The following is an 18,679-nucleotide window of genomic DNA, read 5'->3' as shown; positions in this document are numbered from 1 at the left end:
CTGACTCTGTCTGACCAGAGAGGCAACTCCAGTGCCCACCCCGGTGCCTCCCAAAATTATTAACGTTGCCAATGTTATAGCTGTGATTGGTTCTCTTCTTGTTAAGTGGTTCTCTGTTACTATGTGCTGTGTATATACATACTCTTCAGAATGGTATAGGATTCTTGGTACAATTATCACTTGTATACAGAAATCTTGGGATACATTAAAGAGTTCAAGTGATGAACAAGGAGTAACACCTATCGATGAGCAGACCCATCTAGCATTGTTTGCGGGTATTAACCACCTTTCTCTACTTCCTGGTGTAACCTTCTCTATAATATTGCATAGATGGAGCTTCTCCCTAGGGATTGTACCTACACATCTTCCATTCCCAGTTACTTCCGTCAATGTTATTCCTACATCTTTTCCCCAATTGCATTGTGGAGGGTTGGGGTGACGTGAACGGGTGGCTTCTCCCAGATCCCCAATGGCGTCATAATATGGAGGCCTTATATCAAGGCATAACCAACAAGGTTTAGGGATGTTGGGATTTGTTTGATTTAGTAAGAAATAACTAGCATCCATGATTTTCCACATGCTATTTTCAGTCATCCCTTCATTTTTGTCATATTTTTGGCCCATTGATTTGTTAATGACCTCTAGTAGCTTAGGGCTATTTGTAGTTTGCATTTCAGAGGCTTGTGTCAAAACATTTTCTGATAGTTCTTGGTTTGGCCCCACCTGTTGGGGGTTCTTAATTTCTTCTTTCCTTATATGTAGTATCCCTCACCTATCAGCTCCGGATTCATGCAACCTAATTCCCCAACGTAGTCCTAGGGTCCACCTTTGGTCTTCCGGATGGGTTACATTGATGTATATGAACCTGCAATTACAGTTACATCCTGGTGGCCCGTACCCCACCTTCAAATACTTGTCTGCTCCAGCTCCAGGAGTCCAGTCTGTGGCAATAGTTTCACAACCCCAATAGGCACAAAAGTATTCATGTGAATCGTTACAATGCGGTCTTCCCGGGTTAAAGCTTGGGCACATATAGAAGCTCAGTTGACCAGAGCATATGTTTGCATTTTTGCCCCATGTCACAAGGTCGCACAGAGCGACTTTAAAACTAGGGCCTCCGGCGGTGATTATTTGCTGTACCAGACGGTGATCTCCCCATCTGATTAGGCTCCAACTAAAAGGTTTATGAGGGTATGCAGACCCAGGAACAGTACAAATACATACACTTATTACTATGTATCGCAAAAAGTGGATGGAGATAGGGCCCATCTCTAGGGTTTTTACCTGGTCACGCAGATCCCCACCATTTCACTCTCTGCCTCGCTTGTCAGTTCAGTTGCAGCGAACTACAAGGTGTGGGTTCTTCTCGGCAGCAGTAGTGTTCTTCAGGGGAGTTTCTCGGTCAGTGACCTCGTACCTGTTACCAATCACACAGAGCCTCCCTCCTCCCCCTTTTTACGATACATAGACAGTGACAGTATATACTTATTGAGTCCGTTTCAGAGTGAGCTTTAAGTCATCTGGGCCTGCAACCGCTTCCCATTTGCTTGTCTGGATTAGTCCCTTCACACGACTGGCATGCGTCCACCCCTTCTCAGCCGTCCGGATAGCCGTCTCTGTAGTGAGTAAAACAACATAAGGGCCTTCCCACCGTGGTGTTAAAGATGTTTCTTTCCATGTCTTAATTAGAACCCTATCTCCAGGCTGTATTCTATGGATTGCTATATCTAACGGGGGACGCTGTGCTACCAACCCTTTCGCTCGTAATTCCCTCCGTCTATTCATGAGCTGTATTAAATAAGGTGTTAATTGTGTGTCCTGTATCGGGGGATGATCAGCTGGTATCTCTAGATCAAAAGGCATACCGTATAGCATTTCAAAAGGTGAGATTCCAACATCGGCTCGAGGCTGTGTTCGAATATTCAATAGTGCAAGCGGTAAACATTTCACCCAGGAGGTTTTTGTCTCCATCATAAGCTTCGTTAGTTGCTTTTTAATTTCCCCATTCATTCATTCTACCTTTCCAGAGCTCTGAGGGTGCCACGGTGTATGATATTCCCAACTCGTCCCCAGGGCTCTCATAGCCTCTTTGGACACCTTTGATATAAAGTGCGGGCCGCGGTCAGAATCAATTGTTTCTACAATCCCATACCTCGGGATAATGTTTTCTAACAGTATTTTTACCACAGCTTGGGCCGTTGTCCTCGTTGTTGGGAAAGCCTCGACAAAATGAGTGAGATGGTCTACAATTACTAATAAATATTTGTACCTTCCCACTTTTGGAAGTTCTGTGAAATCCAATTGAATTCTGGCAAAAGGTCGGTGTGCTAATTCCCGAACCCCTAATACTCTTTCCCTCATTTGTCGGGCATTCACTCTCTTACAAACAAGACAATCATGCACAATTCGTTTTGCTACATTGTATATTCCAATACACATATATTTTGTAGCGAATTGGTCCACTAGTGCTTGAGCTCCCCAGTGGGTGTTCTCATGAAACCTCTGTAGCACTCGCAGAGCTGCAGACTTAGGAAGCATTTCCCTTCCATCGGGCAATATCCATTTACCCCCATCTATTTCTTTTATGCCCATTTGAGCCATTTTATCCTTTTCTGGCTGTGTAAAACACAGTAATGTATATATAGGTCCGTGTAAATAACAATAACAATGTGACTTTTTCCCCTCCTCCTTTTCCCAGGACAAGCAACTGCATTGTATAGCATCAAAGCCGAAATCCTTCCAACAGGTATCACATGGAAATTCTTTTGAGTTTTTGCCACAGTCTGGGCAATTTTCCCTCGTTCTTGTGGTTCTCATACTCGTTAATGATGCTCTTTTTGCCTCCTGATCTGCCAGGTTATTACCCCTAACCTGAGGGGTGAGGCCCCTTTGATGTCCTTTTATATGTACTACAGGAATTTCCTTAGGTTCTCTAATAGCTTGTAGGACCTGGGCAATTAATTCCTGATGTATTAAAACCTTTCCTTGTGAATTGATGAGCCCTCTTTCTTCCCATATTTTACCAAATGTATGTATTACCCCATAAGCATATTTGGAATATTTTGCCACTTTTGTTCTTTAACAACTTTAGGGCTCGCAAGATGGCATATAGTTCACAAGCTTGGGCCGACCAGCTAGGGCTCAGGGGTCCGGATTCTACTCTCTCAAATGTTTTCCCATTTACTAGCGCATACCCTGATTTTCGTTTCCCCTCAACTATTCTTGAGGAACCGTCCACACATATTTGCTCACCACCAGGTAATTCCACTTCTTCTAAATCAGGTCTTAATTTCATTTGCTCTTCTATATTTCGGAAGCAGTTATGACTTAAGGACCCATCTGGTTCTCCATAAAGAAATTGAGCAGGGTTCTGCAGTGAGGTTGTTTCCAGTGTTAATTTCGGAGACGAGATTAATATTCCTTCATATTTCAATAACCTGGCATCAGTGATCCATTTTTCTGCCTTTTGTTGCAGTACTCCACGTATATTATGTGGAGATATTACTTTAATTTCCCCTCCAAAGGTGATTTTTTGTGCTTCCACTACCAGTAAGGCGGCAGCCACCACTACTTGCAAACAATTTGGCCACCCTCGGCTAACTGGGTCTAATAATTTAGACAAATAGGCCACAGGTTTTTTACTCCCTGCCCATTCTTGGGCCAGCACTCCGTATGCTGTGCCGTCTGCGCTGTTCACAAACAAAAGAACGGCCTCTTTAAATCTGGCAAACTTAACACTGGAGGGCGTGCTAGTTCTTCGTTTAGCTTATTTAGTCACTCCTCGTCTTCCTTGGTCCATTTCAGCAACCCGTCCTTAGTAAGTTTTTCATAGAGAAATTCTACCTTTCCACTATAATCCTCCATCCATTGTCTACAACAGCCTATTAGTCCCAACAGTTGCCGCACCTGCCTTTTAGTTTGTGGGGGTGTTAATGCTAATATTCCACTGATTCTGTCAGGGTCTAGCTTCTTAGTGCCGTTACTTAACTGGTGCCCCAGGTACTTTACTTCTTGTTCTACGAATTGCCATTTTGATTTTGTAACCTTTAATCCCTGTGAGCAAAGAAAATTTAACAGCCTTATGCTCGCTTGTCTAACAGCAGTTTCATCCTTTCCTGCTAGTAATAAATCACCCACGTATTGCACTAAGGTTACCCCTGGTATTCTGTCATAACCCTGCAGAATCCTTTCTAATGCTTGTCCAAACAAATTGGGGGATTTGGTAAACCCCTGGGGAAGTACTCTCCACCGTAATTGTTGTCTCCGGTGGGTATCTGGATCCTCCCATTCGAAAGCGAAATAATCTCTGCTCTTTTCTTCCAGGGGACATGCCCAGAATGCATCTTTCAAATCTATCACACTATACCATCGATCCTCCGGGTGCAAATGACCTAGCAGGGTATGGGGGTTAGCTACCACGGGAAATCTGGTTACTGTTCTTTTATTAATTTCTCTTAAATCGTGAACCAACCGGTATTTACCATCCTTTTTCTTTATTGGCAAAATTGGGGTATTAAAGGGGGACATACAGGGTTCTAATAACCCTTGTTGTAGCAATCGTTCGATCTCAGGCTTTAACCCTCGCCTGCCTTCCTCAGACAGGGGGTATTGTTTAATTCGTATTGGCACACTTGGGTTGGTTATAGTCACTTTAAAAGGTGCAATATCCAGTTTTCCCACACTGTCAGGAGTATACCAAACTTCTGGATTTATATCTTGCTCATCCTCTACTCTCAGAGGACATAATTTGACTTTCAATTCCTTATCTACTACTTCTAGACTTATACCTAATTCTACTATTAAATCCCTACCTAATAAATTATAATCTGCCTCAGGTACCAAAAGCAAAGACCCTATCCCCAATTTCGAATTAGATTCAATCAGCACTTCTTTTATAATGGGGACCCCAAACGGTTCCCCTTTAGCCCCAATCACCTGTACCTTCTCAGTCGATATATTACACCCCGGAGGCAGAACTTGGACTGTAGATCTTTCAGCCCTTGTATCTATGAGAAACTCCACCTCCTTCCGCTGGGGACCTACTTTTAATTTTATCAAGGGCTCAGTGGTATTCCAGGTCCCCAGCAAATAGAGCTCCTGACACCCCTAATCTTCCTTAAACATTTTCTCGTCAGCCAACCTCTGTCGACATTCCCTTTTCATGTGACCCTTTTTATTACAGTAAAAGCAAGTCACATCTCTTGAGAGTAATTGACCTGTCCCCCCCCCCCTTGCTTCCGATAAGCCACTCCAGACCCTTGTTTATGCTCAAACATCCTCTGTCCTTCTCTGACCGCTGCCACCATCATTCGCACTTGTTTTTTCTCCTTCTCATTCTCTCTCCTGACAAACACTTTCTGTGCTTCTCTTAACAACTCGTCCAGACCCCGAGCCTGCCAATCTTCTATCTTCTCTAATTTCTTCCTGATATCCGGCCAAGATTTTGCTACGAATTGAGTTTTCAATAGGGCCTCCCCCACAGGAGTCCCCAGATCCACCCCCGAATATAGCTGCAGGCTTTTACGCAGCCTCTCTAGCCACTCCGTCGGGGTTTCATCTTTTTTTTTGTTGTTCGCTAAAAGCCCTATTAATGTTGTGACCTCTCAGAACTGACTCCCTAATCCCTTGTATAATAATGATTCTTAGATCCTGCATATGACCACGGTGTACGGGGTCCTGATTATTCCAATTAGGTCTCTGCAGTGGCCATTTAATATCTGCAGCTGGACCTTGCTGATGCTGTTGATCCCAGATTCGCATCCCCGCTCTCCTAATCATTCCTCTCTCTTCCGAGGTAAATAAAATCCCTAATATAGACTGTATCTCTTCCCAAGTGTACACATTGGGTCCCAGAAACTGATCAACACGCTCTGCTACTCTGAGGGGGTCCTCCAACAAACTTCCCATCTCTTTCTTAAAATCGCGGACATCCCCTGAATTAAGGGGGACCGCCACATACCCCATTTCGGGTTGCGGGCCTCCCATAGATATTTCTCTCAACGGATACAGCCCCCCCACGCTCTCAGATTTCTGAGATTTCTGTTTCCATTTTCTAATTCGACTCCTAGTTACCGGCCCCTGATCGACATCACTGTCTGACTCCCCTGAAGACTGCGGGTTCGAAGGCCCGGGGGGGGCTGGGGGGGCTGTGGGCAGGACACAGGGAGGTGGTGATACCAGGACCTCCAATTCCCGATTCTTTTTCTTACGTTTCTCCTCCCCTTTCTCTTTTAACGAATACAAATTAACACAATCCCCCGAGCCCAGCCAGAAATTCACATATTCGCTTTCTTCTAAACAAAAAGGTTCTTTGGCATTCACGTAAACATTTAAAGCTTGACACACCCCGTCGTCAGACGACCCATACAAGGGCCAATAGAGACTGTTGCCTTGAATCTGCTGACCTGCCCAAACTTCAATACAATAATGAATCATTTTTACTTTGTCCTTTCCCCGCCTAGAAGGGGAATCATTCCAGTTCTTAATCAGTAACCCCAGTGGACTATCCGGGGGTATAGGTGTCAACCTAACCCCTCCCATGGGACCAGAAAGCTTACTCTTTTTCTGTCCCATCTTCTGGAGCGCCTTCACACACACACAGAGCCGCTTCCCCCTGGTCGTGGCCCAGTCCCTTGCGGGATGTGGGAACCGCACTACTGAGGGGTCCGCACTCACTTCGTCCGCAATTGGATGTCTCACACAGACGCGCTCCGGGAACACCAACCCCAACCGAACGGAACACGAGTCTGTACTTACCCACCCCGTGGGTCGTCATTCGGCCTTCGTGCACAAAGATTACCTAGGGGTTTGCCGGCTTTATTTGCTTAATGCCCGAAATTTAGGGTTCGTCGGTAGAGGGCCCAAACGGGAAGAGTCCCGGCGAAGGCTGCCGAAATCGGCGGGGCACCCACCTCGACAGGCTTCCTGATTGACGTACCTCTATCCGAGTCACGGCACCAAATTTGTTATAAATTACTCTTTTAGCCAGAAGGAATTAGTTTATTGAGTAAGCGATCAGCAAGCAAAACAGCGCTGGGCGGCCTGGGAGTCCATGCTCCTCCAAACGGCGCGCCCCCCCCCCCCCCTTTCACAGTCCCCTTTTATCATCGAGTTCTTCCGGGGTTACGTAGCCCCCCTTCCTGCTACTGCGGCCGCGTCGACTGTTGCTAGGGGGTCGTCTCTGGTCCCTCTGGTGGTCGCACGGATGAAGGCCATAGTCTTCCTCCGCTTGGTACGTGATGTTTTCCCTCCGTAGCCGGTCATGCTGTTTTGTCTTCAGATAGGAAAGGTGGGTTATCCAGATTTGCAGTTATAGTATTTACACAAAGTTCTCTCAACTATCCGCCCCAGACAGCAACAGGCAGGGAGCCTCAAGGTCCTTACAGCCACCTGGCGGCTCCCTTTGTTCTTTCTTAATATAGCCATGGGAAATAATGAACAAACATGCCTCAGACACCACAACTGCCACCCTTCCAAGGTGCACTTTGTGGCACTTTTTCCCCTCCTGCTCTTTCCTACTACCAAAGAAAGCTCCATCAGGGTGGAAAACACTCCTGAAGCAGGCATCCCAACCCATCAGGCTCCTTGCGGCCTGTCAGCCAAGCACACAGAAGTCACCTCAGCAGCATCTTCCAAGGCCTGGGCCTGCTGCTGGCCTTGCAGCTTCTTGGCTAGACACAGCCAAGCCTTGTGCCTCCTGCTGTCCAGTCCTGGACTCAAGCAGAAGGGACAGGACAAGCCCTCTGCGGGCCTTCTTTCTGTCTGGGTCCTCCTGGGGATGGAGGCAGAGGGGATCCCACAGGCAGCATGCCAAGCAGGGGCCTTCTGCTGGCCTAGCAGGGCCACTGGCAGATGTCAGCCCCAAAGTGCACATCCCAGGGAGAAGCCAAGGCTGACCTGCCTCCTCCAGACACAAGGGACCTCACAGTCCCTTTCCGTGACACGTTCCTGCTGCTGCCCTATCAGCTGCCGAGACAGAAGTGACCTCCCAGTCACTGCCCCAGTCCCATTCCTCCTGCTGGGGCAGGATATCCTGAGGCAGAGCTGAGCTCAGCAGAGCATTCCCACCCATCTCCTCCTTGTGGCCCACAAGCTGATCAGATCCATGGCCCCTCACATCCATCTCTGAATGCCATGGGACTGCAGAGCAACCTCATGGTTCCTGCCCTGCCCCAAGGGAAAAAGAACCTTACGTTAAAGGTTAGGAGAGGGGTTGAAGGTGAGGAGGTTAATGCACAGGAGGACAGGGTTTGGATGTTAGTTGTTCATGTATGGCATTTGGGACTACGGTGAAACTTTCTGGGTGAGAGCTTAAGCAAAGTTTTAGTGGGAGGGTTTGGTGTTGTGCTTATGGTGTCAGGTCTATGGTTAGGGTATGTGCAAGCTCTTTGCTTTAGCCTTTTGTTTAGGTCTCTAGGAATACTAGAGTTAAATAGAACATTTTAATGCTTGTGTTAAGGATGAGCAAGAGAGATAAGGTAATGGAAAGGGGTTATGGACTAATTTTGGCTCAAGGGATATTGTGGTCAATAATTAGAGCAGTGGATTCCTGTCAGGGTGTGGAGTGGCATTTATATTTAGGTATTAATGTTATAGGTTAAAATAGGATCAGGGCTGCTTTAAGTCAGCTTTATGGTGGGATCAACATTACCTGAGCATTCTTACCTCTCCAAAATCATTAGCTTCTGCTGGCCAAGCTCCTCTTCCCTCACCCAAATCTCACATCTCTCCTGGCCAGCCTTCTCCTCACTTCCCCATATCAGTCATCTTCTCAGGGGCAGCTTTCTGATGGCTTTCATGAACTCAGAGTATCTGTCTCACCTCTGTTGGCTACTCTGCTCCTGAGAAAGAAGCAGCTCCTAAGCCAGCATGGAGAAGGACACAAAGGCTGTAGGAGCACCCTGCACAATGTGCCCAGCAGCTCTGCACCACCCTATAATTCTGCTTCCTGCCTCCAGCTTTTGGATCTAGAATGGCTCCTATGGATCCAGGGTAACTTCCCCAGGCCCTCATGCATGCTTCACTTTGCTCCTGGCATCTTGGAGGCAGTGGCCACTTCTTTGTAGAGACTTGAAAGCAGTCCTGAAGGATGACTTTAGGCAAAAACCAAAACTTCTGACATGACGACCCCTGTCCAAGACCTCTTCCTCTACGGGGCCTACCCAATACTTAGGAAGAGAGGATCTCACAAACTGTGTGCAAAGCAGGTGCCTTCTGCTGGCCTATCATGGACCCTGGAAGATGTGAGCCTAAAGGCACTGATCCCAGCCAGGAGCCAAGGGGGGACCTGTCGGCTGCTTCAGAAAGAGCTCAACTCACAATCCGCTTTAGAGACATTGACTTAGGAACAGATAAGGAATTTCTGAGGCAACACTTACCTCATAATACCACACCTACAAAACACCCCCTTTTTGGCCCAGGACCTGCCCAGGTAGAATTGATCTGGTTGTGACCTTTCAAGCCCGTGGCACTGCTGCTGGGCTCCCAGACCTTCTGATGCATGGGAGCCAGTTCCGTGCCGGTCCTGGGAGGTGCTAGGGCAGGAGGGACCTTGCAGGCAATGTTCCAGCCCCGTGCCTGTTGGCGGTCTCTCAGCTCCTTGCACACAGCAAACATCGCACTCACATCCAGAAACCATGTGCCTGAAGCTGGCCTAGAAGATACTCAGGGGAAGCGCCCTCCCAGCCCCAGCCCCAACCCCAGCTGGCTGTGCTGCTCTGCAGAGTGAGGGGGCTGTGGTGCCCGGGGCACGGGGGTACTCTGCAGGGCCGTGCTGGGCAGCCTGGGAGGTAGACCCAGCTCATGGGGTCACTGCTGTTGGCCCAGGGCTGCAAGGAATCGCTCACCAGACTCCTTTGCTGGGGCTGCTGCGTGCCCTGGGGCTGCAGAGCTCTCCTCTGCCTGCTCACACCAGATTGAGCACTTGAGCTCTGGTCAGTCCACATGGGACAGGCTCACGCTCTGCAGGCTCCATTCACTGCTGTCTCCCAGGCTCACGCTGCCCCTGCAAATATCCCCAAATGCTTTGCGCACACTACTCTTGCCTGCAGGTCCCACGTAGCTCGCCAACCTTCCCCTCTTCCCCTGCAGTAGTGGCATCTCACTGGAGGATGTTTGTGCATCCCCCTCAGCACATGGTCCCCTCAGATTTGACTTTTCCTTTACCAGACAGTTCTTTGGATGGTCACTCATTTTATGAAGTTTTCTATTCACTACCCACTGAGCTCCTTGTCCCTGGAGATCCCCTGACATCTCCTGGCAGCTCCAGATTCCTCTCAAGGCTGGAATCTGCCATCAGCCCCACTGCGGGAGGCACAGTCCCATGCTGCTAAGTCCAAGACCAGTTGTTGTCTGCTTAGGGAAGTGCCACCACAAACTGAGCGCTTGGTCCATCACTTTGTTCCTTCAGAGACCACCCTGGGACTTTCAGCCAGTGTCCTTCGCTCCATGAAGAAGCCCAGGAAACAGAAGAGCAGGGAGCAACCCCTTGGCTCTATTCCTGATAGCACATTTGGAAGAGGTGCCCAGGCTTCTGGGTTTGCCCTGAGCAGCCCCTCTTGTTACTGTGGTGCTAGCAGGGAGGCCAGCTGTGACCCAGGGCTGCACAGTGCCTGCTGCTGCCTGCAGCCACAGGGATGTCACTGCAGAGACAACAGGACTGTCACCAAGGTACATGAGACCTCAGGACTAACACAGATACAAGAGCACAAGAAAACAATGTGGAACCAAAAAGAGAGCAGCAGTGAAAAGGCCTCGTCCTGCTGCTGGCCATGCCCATGGCTCCAGGGAAGCAGCAGCCCCGACCCGAAGGCAGCAGAGAGGCAGAGCCCAGCGGGCAGTGAGGGGCAGCCGCGAGGGCCAGCGGGGCTGCTCCTCCCTGTGGCAGCTGGGCTCTGGGCCCTGAGCCCCTCCTGCGTGCTGGGGCTGCTCCCCCAGCTCCAGAAAAGATGGGAAGGGATGGAAGCTGAGACCAATGCATTTCTGCTCAACTCTTTTTTGTCTTTAGCTAAATGGGAAGCCCACTTCCATAAGTGCATGAGATACTTGGTTCAAAACTAAAATACAATGATAAACACATAGGATAGTAAGTAGATCATTACTGAATGAAAATCACAAGGTTCAGAAAATATTATAAAAGTGAAGTAAGACTGTTCCAACATACTAAGAAAAAAGAAAAAAAAAATAGTGTCCCGTTAGGACTTTGCGCCGATTATTAATGATGAAGAAATGTATCCAAAGAGTTGCCTCTCTGCATCCTTGAGCTCCTTGTTTCTCATGCTGTAGATGAGGGGGTTCATGGCAGCAGGAACCACCGAGTACAGAACTGCCACAAACAGGTCCAGGGATGGGGAGGAGATGGAGGGGGGCTTCAGGTAGGCAAACATGCCAGTACTGATAAATAGGGAGACCACGGCCAGGTGAGGGAGGCACGTGGAAAAGGCTTTGTGCTGGCCCTGCTTAGAGGGGATCTTCAGGACGGCCCTGAAAATCTGCGCATAGGACAGCACAATGAAAACAAAGCAACCAAATGCTAAACACACGCTAACTACAATAAGCCCAACCTCCCTGAGAAATGACACTGAGCAGGAGAGCTTGAGGATTTGAGGAAGCTCACAGAAGAACTGATCAAGATCATTTCCTTGGCAGAGGGGCAGGGAAAATGTAGTGGCCGTGTGCAGGACAGCAGTGAGAAAGCCACTGCCCCAGGCAGCTGCTGCCATCTGGGCACAAGCTCTGCTGCCCACGAGGCTCCCGTAGTGCAGGGGCTTGCAGATGGCAACGTAGCGGTCGTAGGACATGACTGTGAGAACATAAAATTCTGCTCCAATCAAAAAGGCAAAGAAAAAGACCTGTGCAGCACACCCTTGATAGGAGATGGCCCTGGTGTCCCAGAGGGCATTGGCCATGCCTTTGGGCAGAGTGGTGGAGATGCAGCCCAGGTCGAGGAGGGCGAGGTTGAGGAGGAAGAAGTACATGGGGGTGTGGAGGCGGTGGTCGCAGGCTACGGCGGTGAGGATGAGGCCGTTGCCCAGGAGGGCAGCCAGGTAGATGCCCAGGAAGAGCCCGAAGTGCAGGAGCTGCAGCTCCCGCATGTCTGCGAATGCCAGCAGGAGGAACTCGCTCACAGAGCTGCTGTTGGGCATTTGCTGGTTCTGGGCATGGGGTGCTGACCAGGCCAGCAAGGAGGGAAAAGGCAGTAAGAAAATACAACAGAATTGTCTGTTAATATGTGATTCAATTTCAGCCTATTAAGCAGACATTAGGCAGGTCCCTTTCACGAGGTCTGACTGGGGCTGCCTGAGGCTGTCCCTGGAAGGAGGGGACTCTGCTGTGGGCAGTGTAGTTAACAGTCCTTACCTATAAAAAGAAGTAAAGAGGAACATGGAGTATTCTCAGATGATTTTAACTCTTGATGTGAACAAATTTTTACTCCCAAGTCCCCTAACGGCAGACAAGGGCTATGGCGATTTCTTTTTTCTCTACTGTAATTCCTGCTGCAATTCAAGTGAAACCTTGTGGATCCTCAGTGTCACAGATACTATTCCTCTGGTGCAGAGTGTACTTCAGAGAGCACAGCCAGTCCGTCCATCAGTTCTGGTCTCAGCTGCCCTATGCTGGTGGGAGAGGAGAGCAGCGATTGTCCCAGGGAGGTGCCTGAGCCCTCCCTCGCACAGCATTTCTGGCAGCAGCTCCCTCTCACCGCCTGCCCATGTCCCTGCTGCCTGCCCGTGTCCCTGCTGGGAGCCGCTTCTGTGTCCCCATGTCTCCTCCCTGTCCATGCTCACAGACCCCATCCCACAGTCCATGTGCTCAGATTCACTCAGATTCCCCTCCACAACAGGAATCTGAAAGCACAGAATCCAAAAATCTCAGATTAACCAAGCCTCAGTCTTCCCCTTCAAATGCCCCCATATAAATGCCATTCACTAAAGCATCTTCTACTCCTCGCTGGAGAAACAGACATCCCAACAGATGCTATCAGCCATCGGATGTGCCAGCTGTAGAAGACCCCTCTGGCAACCCCACCTGCATGGCCCTGCTGCCAGAGACTCACGGTGCCAAGAGCCTGCAGATCTGTCCTGCCACACGCTGCCCTCTGTTGCTGCGCTCCTCATTGCCTCCAAGCCCTCTCTCCTTCTCTCCTCTCCCCGTGCCACCTGCGGTCAGAGCCCCCAGCCCTGCTGCGCTGTGCACAGGAGCTGCTCCTGGGCACAGCTGTCTCTCTGCAGCACTGCCCGCTTGCCACGAGCTCCCCTTGGGCCCAGGAGCCCGGCCCAGCTCAGCAGCACAGCACCCGACCATGGCATCGCTTGCTCTGTGCCATTGGGCTCCCTTGAGGTGTCCCCAAGGCCTCAGGGCTGACAGCTCCCGAAGGCAGCAGGGTCTCTGCTGGGCTGTGGTGTTTGAAGCAGACTGAAGTCATCACCGACTGACCTTCTCTGAACACAGGAGAGATGACTTTTACAAGTGTGATTTGTGCCGTTGAACTGTGGTTGTCAAACATGTTGTGCTTTAACCTGTCAGGCACCGAAGCAATACAGAGCTGTTAGCTCACACCCTCCACTCAAAAGCTTATTTGTTAAAATATAGACAGTTTAACAAGACAGAAAATAAAGATATAAGAATAACAGTAACAATAATAATAAAGAATAACACATTTCATTATTATTATTATTCCATGTTGTTGTGGTTTAACCCGGCTGGCAGCTAAACACCACGCAGCCGTTCGCTCGCCCTCCCCCCTCCCTCTCTGGGATGGGGGAGAGAAACGGGAAAGTGAAGCCGGTGAGTTGAGATAAAGACAGTTTATTAAGACAGGAATATAATAATAACAATAATAATAATAATAGTGATAATGATAATAGTATTAATAATAATAATGTGTAAGAAAACAAGTGATGCACAATGCAATTGCTCACCATCTGCTGACCGATGCCCAGCTTCTCCCCGAGCAGCCGGCCCCCCCACCCCGGCCAGCCACCCCTATATATTGTTTAGCATGACGCCAGATGGTATGGAATACCCCTGTGGCCAGTTTGGGTCAGCTGTCCTGGGTCTGTCCCCTCCCAGCTCCTGCTGCACCCCCAGCCTGCTCGCTGGCAGGATAGAGCGAGAAGCCGAAAAGTCCTTGGCCTGGTGTAAACACTGCTCTGCAACAATTAAAACATCAGCATGATATCAGCGCTCTTCTCATCCTAATCCAAAACATAGCACCCTACCAGCTACTAGGAGGGAAAATTAACTCTGTCCTAACTGGAACCAGGACAGATATATAACGCAAGTGATGCAGAATGCAATTGCTCATCACAGACTGACCGATGCCCAGTCTTTCCCCAAGCAGGGGTCCCCCTGAACCTGGCCACTTGCACTTCATGTATCCATGCCTCTAGGATGGAGGTAGATTTTGGCATCCCATTTTCTCATGGCCTCCTCATGGTCACACAGTTAAAACCACAGGGTTGCACGTAGTATGCACCCACTATATCAACTTTCTTAAGCAGATGGATACTTACACCTGATAGCTGAGCTATTGGTTCGTGCAGGTGGGGAGGAAGATGTATCCTCTTGTAGTTGTTGGAACTCATGAGAAAGTTTCTCTGTAGATGAGACACAGGCCCATAGGAAGAAGAAAGACTTTCTTTGTAATGCCAGAGTTGGCTAGCTGATTCATCCATGTGGGTTCCTCTTGGTCTTTCCAGGTCATTACTGCCAATGAGTTGGCATATGGTGATGGTGCGCTCTGTACAAACTTCTGCCACATGGGTCGTGTGCACTCGACTTCATCTGGATCTTTGGACAGCTGTTTGTTGTCTAGGTTACTATCAATCACCTCCAACATGGCTAATTCCTTCAGGTACAGGTTACCCCTCTCCATGTTGGTCCACTTTCCTGGTTGACATACAAGATCTTTCTTGAAGGAATACCATTCGTCCAAGCATGACAGGATTAAGTTCCTTGTGTCCTTTTCCAATGGCTTTGTCAATCAAAATCCGGCTGTTTGGCTTCCCTGCCCTCTAATTCCAGGCTATTGGCCCTGTTCTCCCAGCTCTGGAGCAGCCAGGTGACAATGTGCTCACTAAGATGGTGGCTGAAATCTTTTCCCATATCTACTAGCTAACACTGGGATAAGGACCAGTTGGTTTCTGATGCTTATATGATCTCTTCTTCTTTGTCCTCCTGCTTCCATGGTGGCCCAGCTTTGGAGAAACCTGCCTTATCTTCTTCCTCCTTTCTTGTCTGGGTAGGAGTTTCTTTCCTTTCTAAAGAAAAACTGACTTCCACACCCACTGTTTTCTCTTTCATAAAGAGGCAACCGATACTGGCACAGGCTGGTTCTTTGGCCCAGCCATGGGGTCCATTTCAGGGGCTGGAGTGGCTGCAGGGCCCATCACAGGAGTTGTTCTGGCTGCAGGGCCTTTCAGAGCAGTTGGAGTGGCTGCAGGGCCCATCACAGGTTTGGAAGTGGCTCTAGGGCCTGTCACAGGGGTCGGTTTAACTTTGGGTGCACCTCAGGATCTGGAGTGCCTGCAATGCTTGTTGCAATGTTTGGAGTGACTTTGGAAAGGCTATATGCCTGTCCTGGAGGAGAAGGGGGAGGTGCAGGAGAAAGGGAGAGGGAAGAAGTGGGGAAAAGTACCCCCCACTGTCCATCCCAGTTCCACCCACCATCACCACCCGCCCTGCATAGATTTACTTCCCGAGGAGAAAAGGCAAAAAGTATAAAAGAGTGTAATTCTAAATAATTTTTAAGAAATGAATAGATGATTCCTGAGGTATTGAGGGGGCAATTATTTTATTCTATCAGAAGTCAGTGTTACCCAATACTGCAAAAGATTAACCTTAAACCTGCTCCCAGAATTGATGAACAGCATGACATGGAAGACAGACAGTTAGCAATGTGCTATACAACACAATTCTGAAAACAAGCACAACAGACCCCAGATCAAAAAGGTCGACATTGTGATCAGCAACTGTTAGACTGATCTAATACTTAGAACAACTTACTTTTAAAACACTCTGGTCAGATCTGTCATCTCAACCTTTGTGCTCCACGCTAGGCACCAAGAAGACTTGCTGTGGTTTGACCCGGCAGGCAGCTCAGCACTACAAATCTATTCATCCACTGGGATGGAGGAGAGAACTGGGAGGAAAAAAAAAAAAAAAGTTTATGGGTTGATATAAAAGCATAAAAACAATAACAACAACAATAATATATTGTTATTATTATATATTATTATTCTTAATATATTATTATTCTTAATATATTATTATTCTTAATATATTATTATTCTTTTCTTCTTCTTCTTCTTCTTCTTCTTCTTCTTCTTCTTATTATTATTATTATTATTATTATAAACACAAATAGACTAAGGAAATGGTATTTCTGTGAGCATATCAAAAGACAGAAAAGATGGGTGGTGGTGATTAATTGGAAAGTGTTGGACCTGAGCATGACAGAGATGGTATGGAATAAGCAGTGAATATTGTCCTAGTTTTTGCTGCAGAAGAGTAAATTTTTCTTCCTAGTAGCTGGTATGGTGCTGTGTTTCATATTTACAGAATTACAGAACAGTTTGGGTATGAAAGGACCTTAAAGATTACATCATTCCAACTCCCCTGCCATGGGCAGGGACACCTTCCACTAGACCAGGTTGTTGAAAGCCCCATCCAACCTGGCCTTCAAAACTTCCAGAGATGGGGCATCCACAACTTCTCTGGGCAGCCTGTTCCTCACCACCCTCTTAATAAAGAACTTCTTCCTAATGTCTTTAAACTAAATTTGGACTAAAGTTGCACTAAAGTGTCCAGACTAAAGTCTGGAACAGCATAGGAAAGCCTGCAGAGGAGAAGGCAGAGGGTGCTGTCAAGAAGGGAAGGCCCCAACAGCCCTGACCTTTTTGTCCCTTTGCCTAGAGCTTCTGAGGAGACGAGATATAGTCATTGCAATGGGGCCTCTTTGCTTCCTTGATACCCTGTGCAGGGGTGGGGAGGTGTCCTAATGAAGTTCATCTCGTGGCATCACACTGCCCACCACATCATACAGACCCCAAGAAGAGCCCTGAGCCAGACGGGGGGGTGCAGGATCTCCCCTCCCAGTGGCTGGGGTCAGGCCTTGGCCCTTCTGCTTCACCAAAACCAACCAAGACTTTTCTCAGCACAGCGCTTTGCCTGTCTGGAATCATGGCCTCCAATGATCTGCCCTAACAAGTCCCTGGGGAGGCTTTGTTAGGAACAGCCCTCAGTGGGGCCCATTAATACTCCAAGTCACTTCAACTTTTCCTTCTGACTTTAATTTCTCAAGCAGTTGCATCATCCTCCTCTCAGTACCCAAGTTACATTGACTCAGCACCAAAATACACCATGGAACTCATTAAAACAGACAAAGTTCTAAGCAGCCATATCTCTCCCACAGTTTTCGTCATGTCTTCAGGACTTGTGCAGCTAATTGGAGAGCTTTCATGGTGCAGTTAAGGAGGAAGATTTCAAAGAGCATCTAAAAGAAATCTTTCCACATTTTAAAGGCTGAATTTTGTTGCATTTCAGTTTGGAGCATCATTTTCCTAGAGATATTGGTCTAGGGTTACTCCTTTGAAGCCCTGCATAGGTAGGAAAAGCAGGGTTTTTCCTATCTAAAAACAAACAACAGGAAATCATGCTGCAATTTTCAAAAAAAAACAAAGTTCAAGTTCCTCATTTTGTTGCCTCCAGTGACGTTTACCTTCCCAAAAGGATGACTATACATGATATATTTTACACTGATTAATAGGAAATTTAAAATAATAGTGTTAATATTAACCCATATCATACTAATTCAATGAGAAACGATGAGTTTCTTGCTAAGGAAACCATTAGACAGACTGCTGAGAGATGGGCGAGCTGGAACTCACTGAAACTCAAAGCAGCAACTGGGTTGGTGAGAGCGGTCTGAATGATCAAAGAGTAAGGGGAGGGCAAAGCAGAAGAACCATGGGAAGTGCATGGGTCCAGACAGGCAGCTGGAAAGGGGACACCCAGCAGCGTCTGTGTAATCAAGTCAGGTTTTGAGCCTGGAAGATGAGGGAACACACCATGATAGACAAAGCGATGACAATGCAAGTAAAGGAGATAATCAGTATTTCTTCTCCTGCGTTGAATATAAATGATGGAAATTCACATTTCTTCATGATAGAAATTACATTTCACGTCTTTTCACGACATTTCATGACTTTTTACGGAAGGGATTGAATCATTTGAGCTGACGAGTAGGTGCTTTATTAGTATTAAAGTACTAATAAATACAATAAAAGTACTAAAAAAAATAATGAGTATTCAGGCAGAGCTTTGCTGTCTGACCATAAGCAACCAGTGCCAAGGTCTTCAGAGTAGTTTACTCACATTTGAAATATTTCCTTGAAATCCCATTTCCTGGTTATGCTTTCAATGAAATCATTAGGCCTCCAGAGGCTCTGGTGCATTTAGAGTAATTCCCTGGAATGGAAGCTGTCTGAAAGGACCTGCAGGAGACCAGAGCCCGTTGGTGGATAAGGTGGGGACAGGTGATGTTTCCCGGGCACCTCCACTGCCAGTAGTGGTCTTTCTCCTTGAAACTGCGGCCCAGACCAGCACAGGAAACCATTCAAGGCAAATTCCTTCTTCAGCAGTTTCTAGGGATTAGACCTAAATTTGAAATGGCCATTGG

At 47.8% G+C, this 18,679-nt stretch overlaps 1 protein-coding gene across 1 annotated transcript; it reads right to left on the bottom strand.

Moving 5' to 3' along the window:
* Positions 1–11,192: 11,192 nt before the first annotated feature.
* LOC136787687 (olfactory receptor 14A16-like) lies at positions 11,193–12,164 on the bottom strand. Its single transcript, XM_066985001.1, has one exon. The coding sequence runs from the start codon at positions 12,141–12,143 to the stop codon at positions 11,193–11,195; it is 951 nt and encodes a 316-aa protein (XP_066841102.1). The 5' UTR covers positions 12,144–12,164.
* Positions 12,165–18,679: the final 6,515 nt, after the last annotated feature.

The sequence above is a fragment of the Anser cygnoides genome, chromosome 30 (assembly GCF_040182565.1).
Source record: "Anser cygnoides isolate HZ-2024a breed goose chromosome 30, Taihu_goose_T2T_genome, whole genome shotgun sequence".
NCBI classification, from domain to species: Eukaryota; Metazoa; Chordata; class Aves; order Anseriformes; family Anatidae; genus Anser; species Anser cygnoides.
The sequence above is the reverse complement of the archived record's forward strand: the minus strand, read 5'-3'. Positions and strand labels throughout refer to the sequence as shown.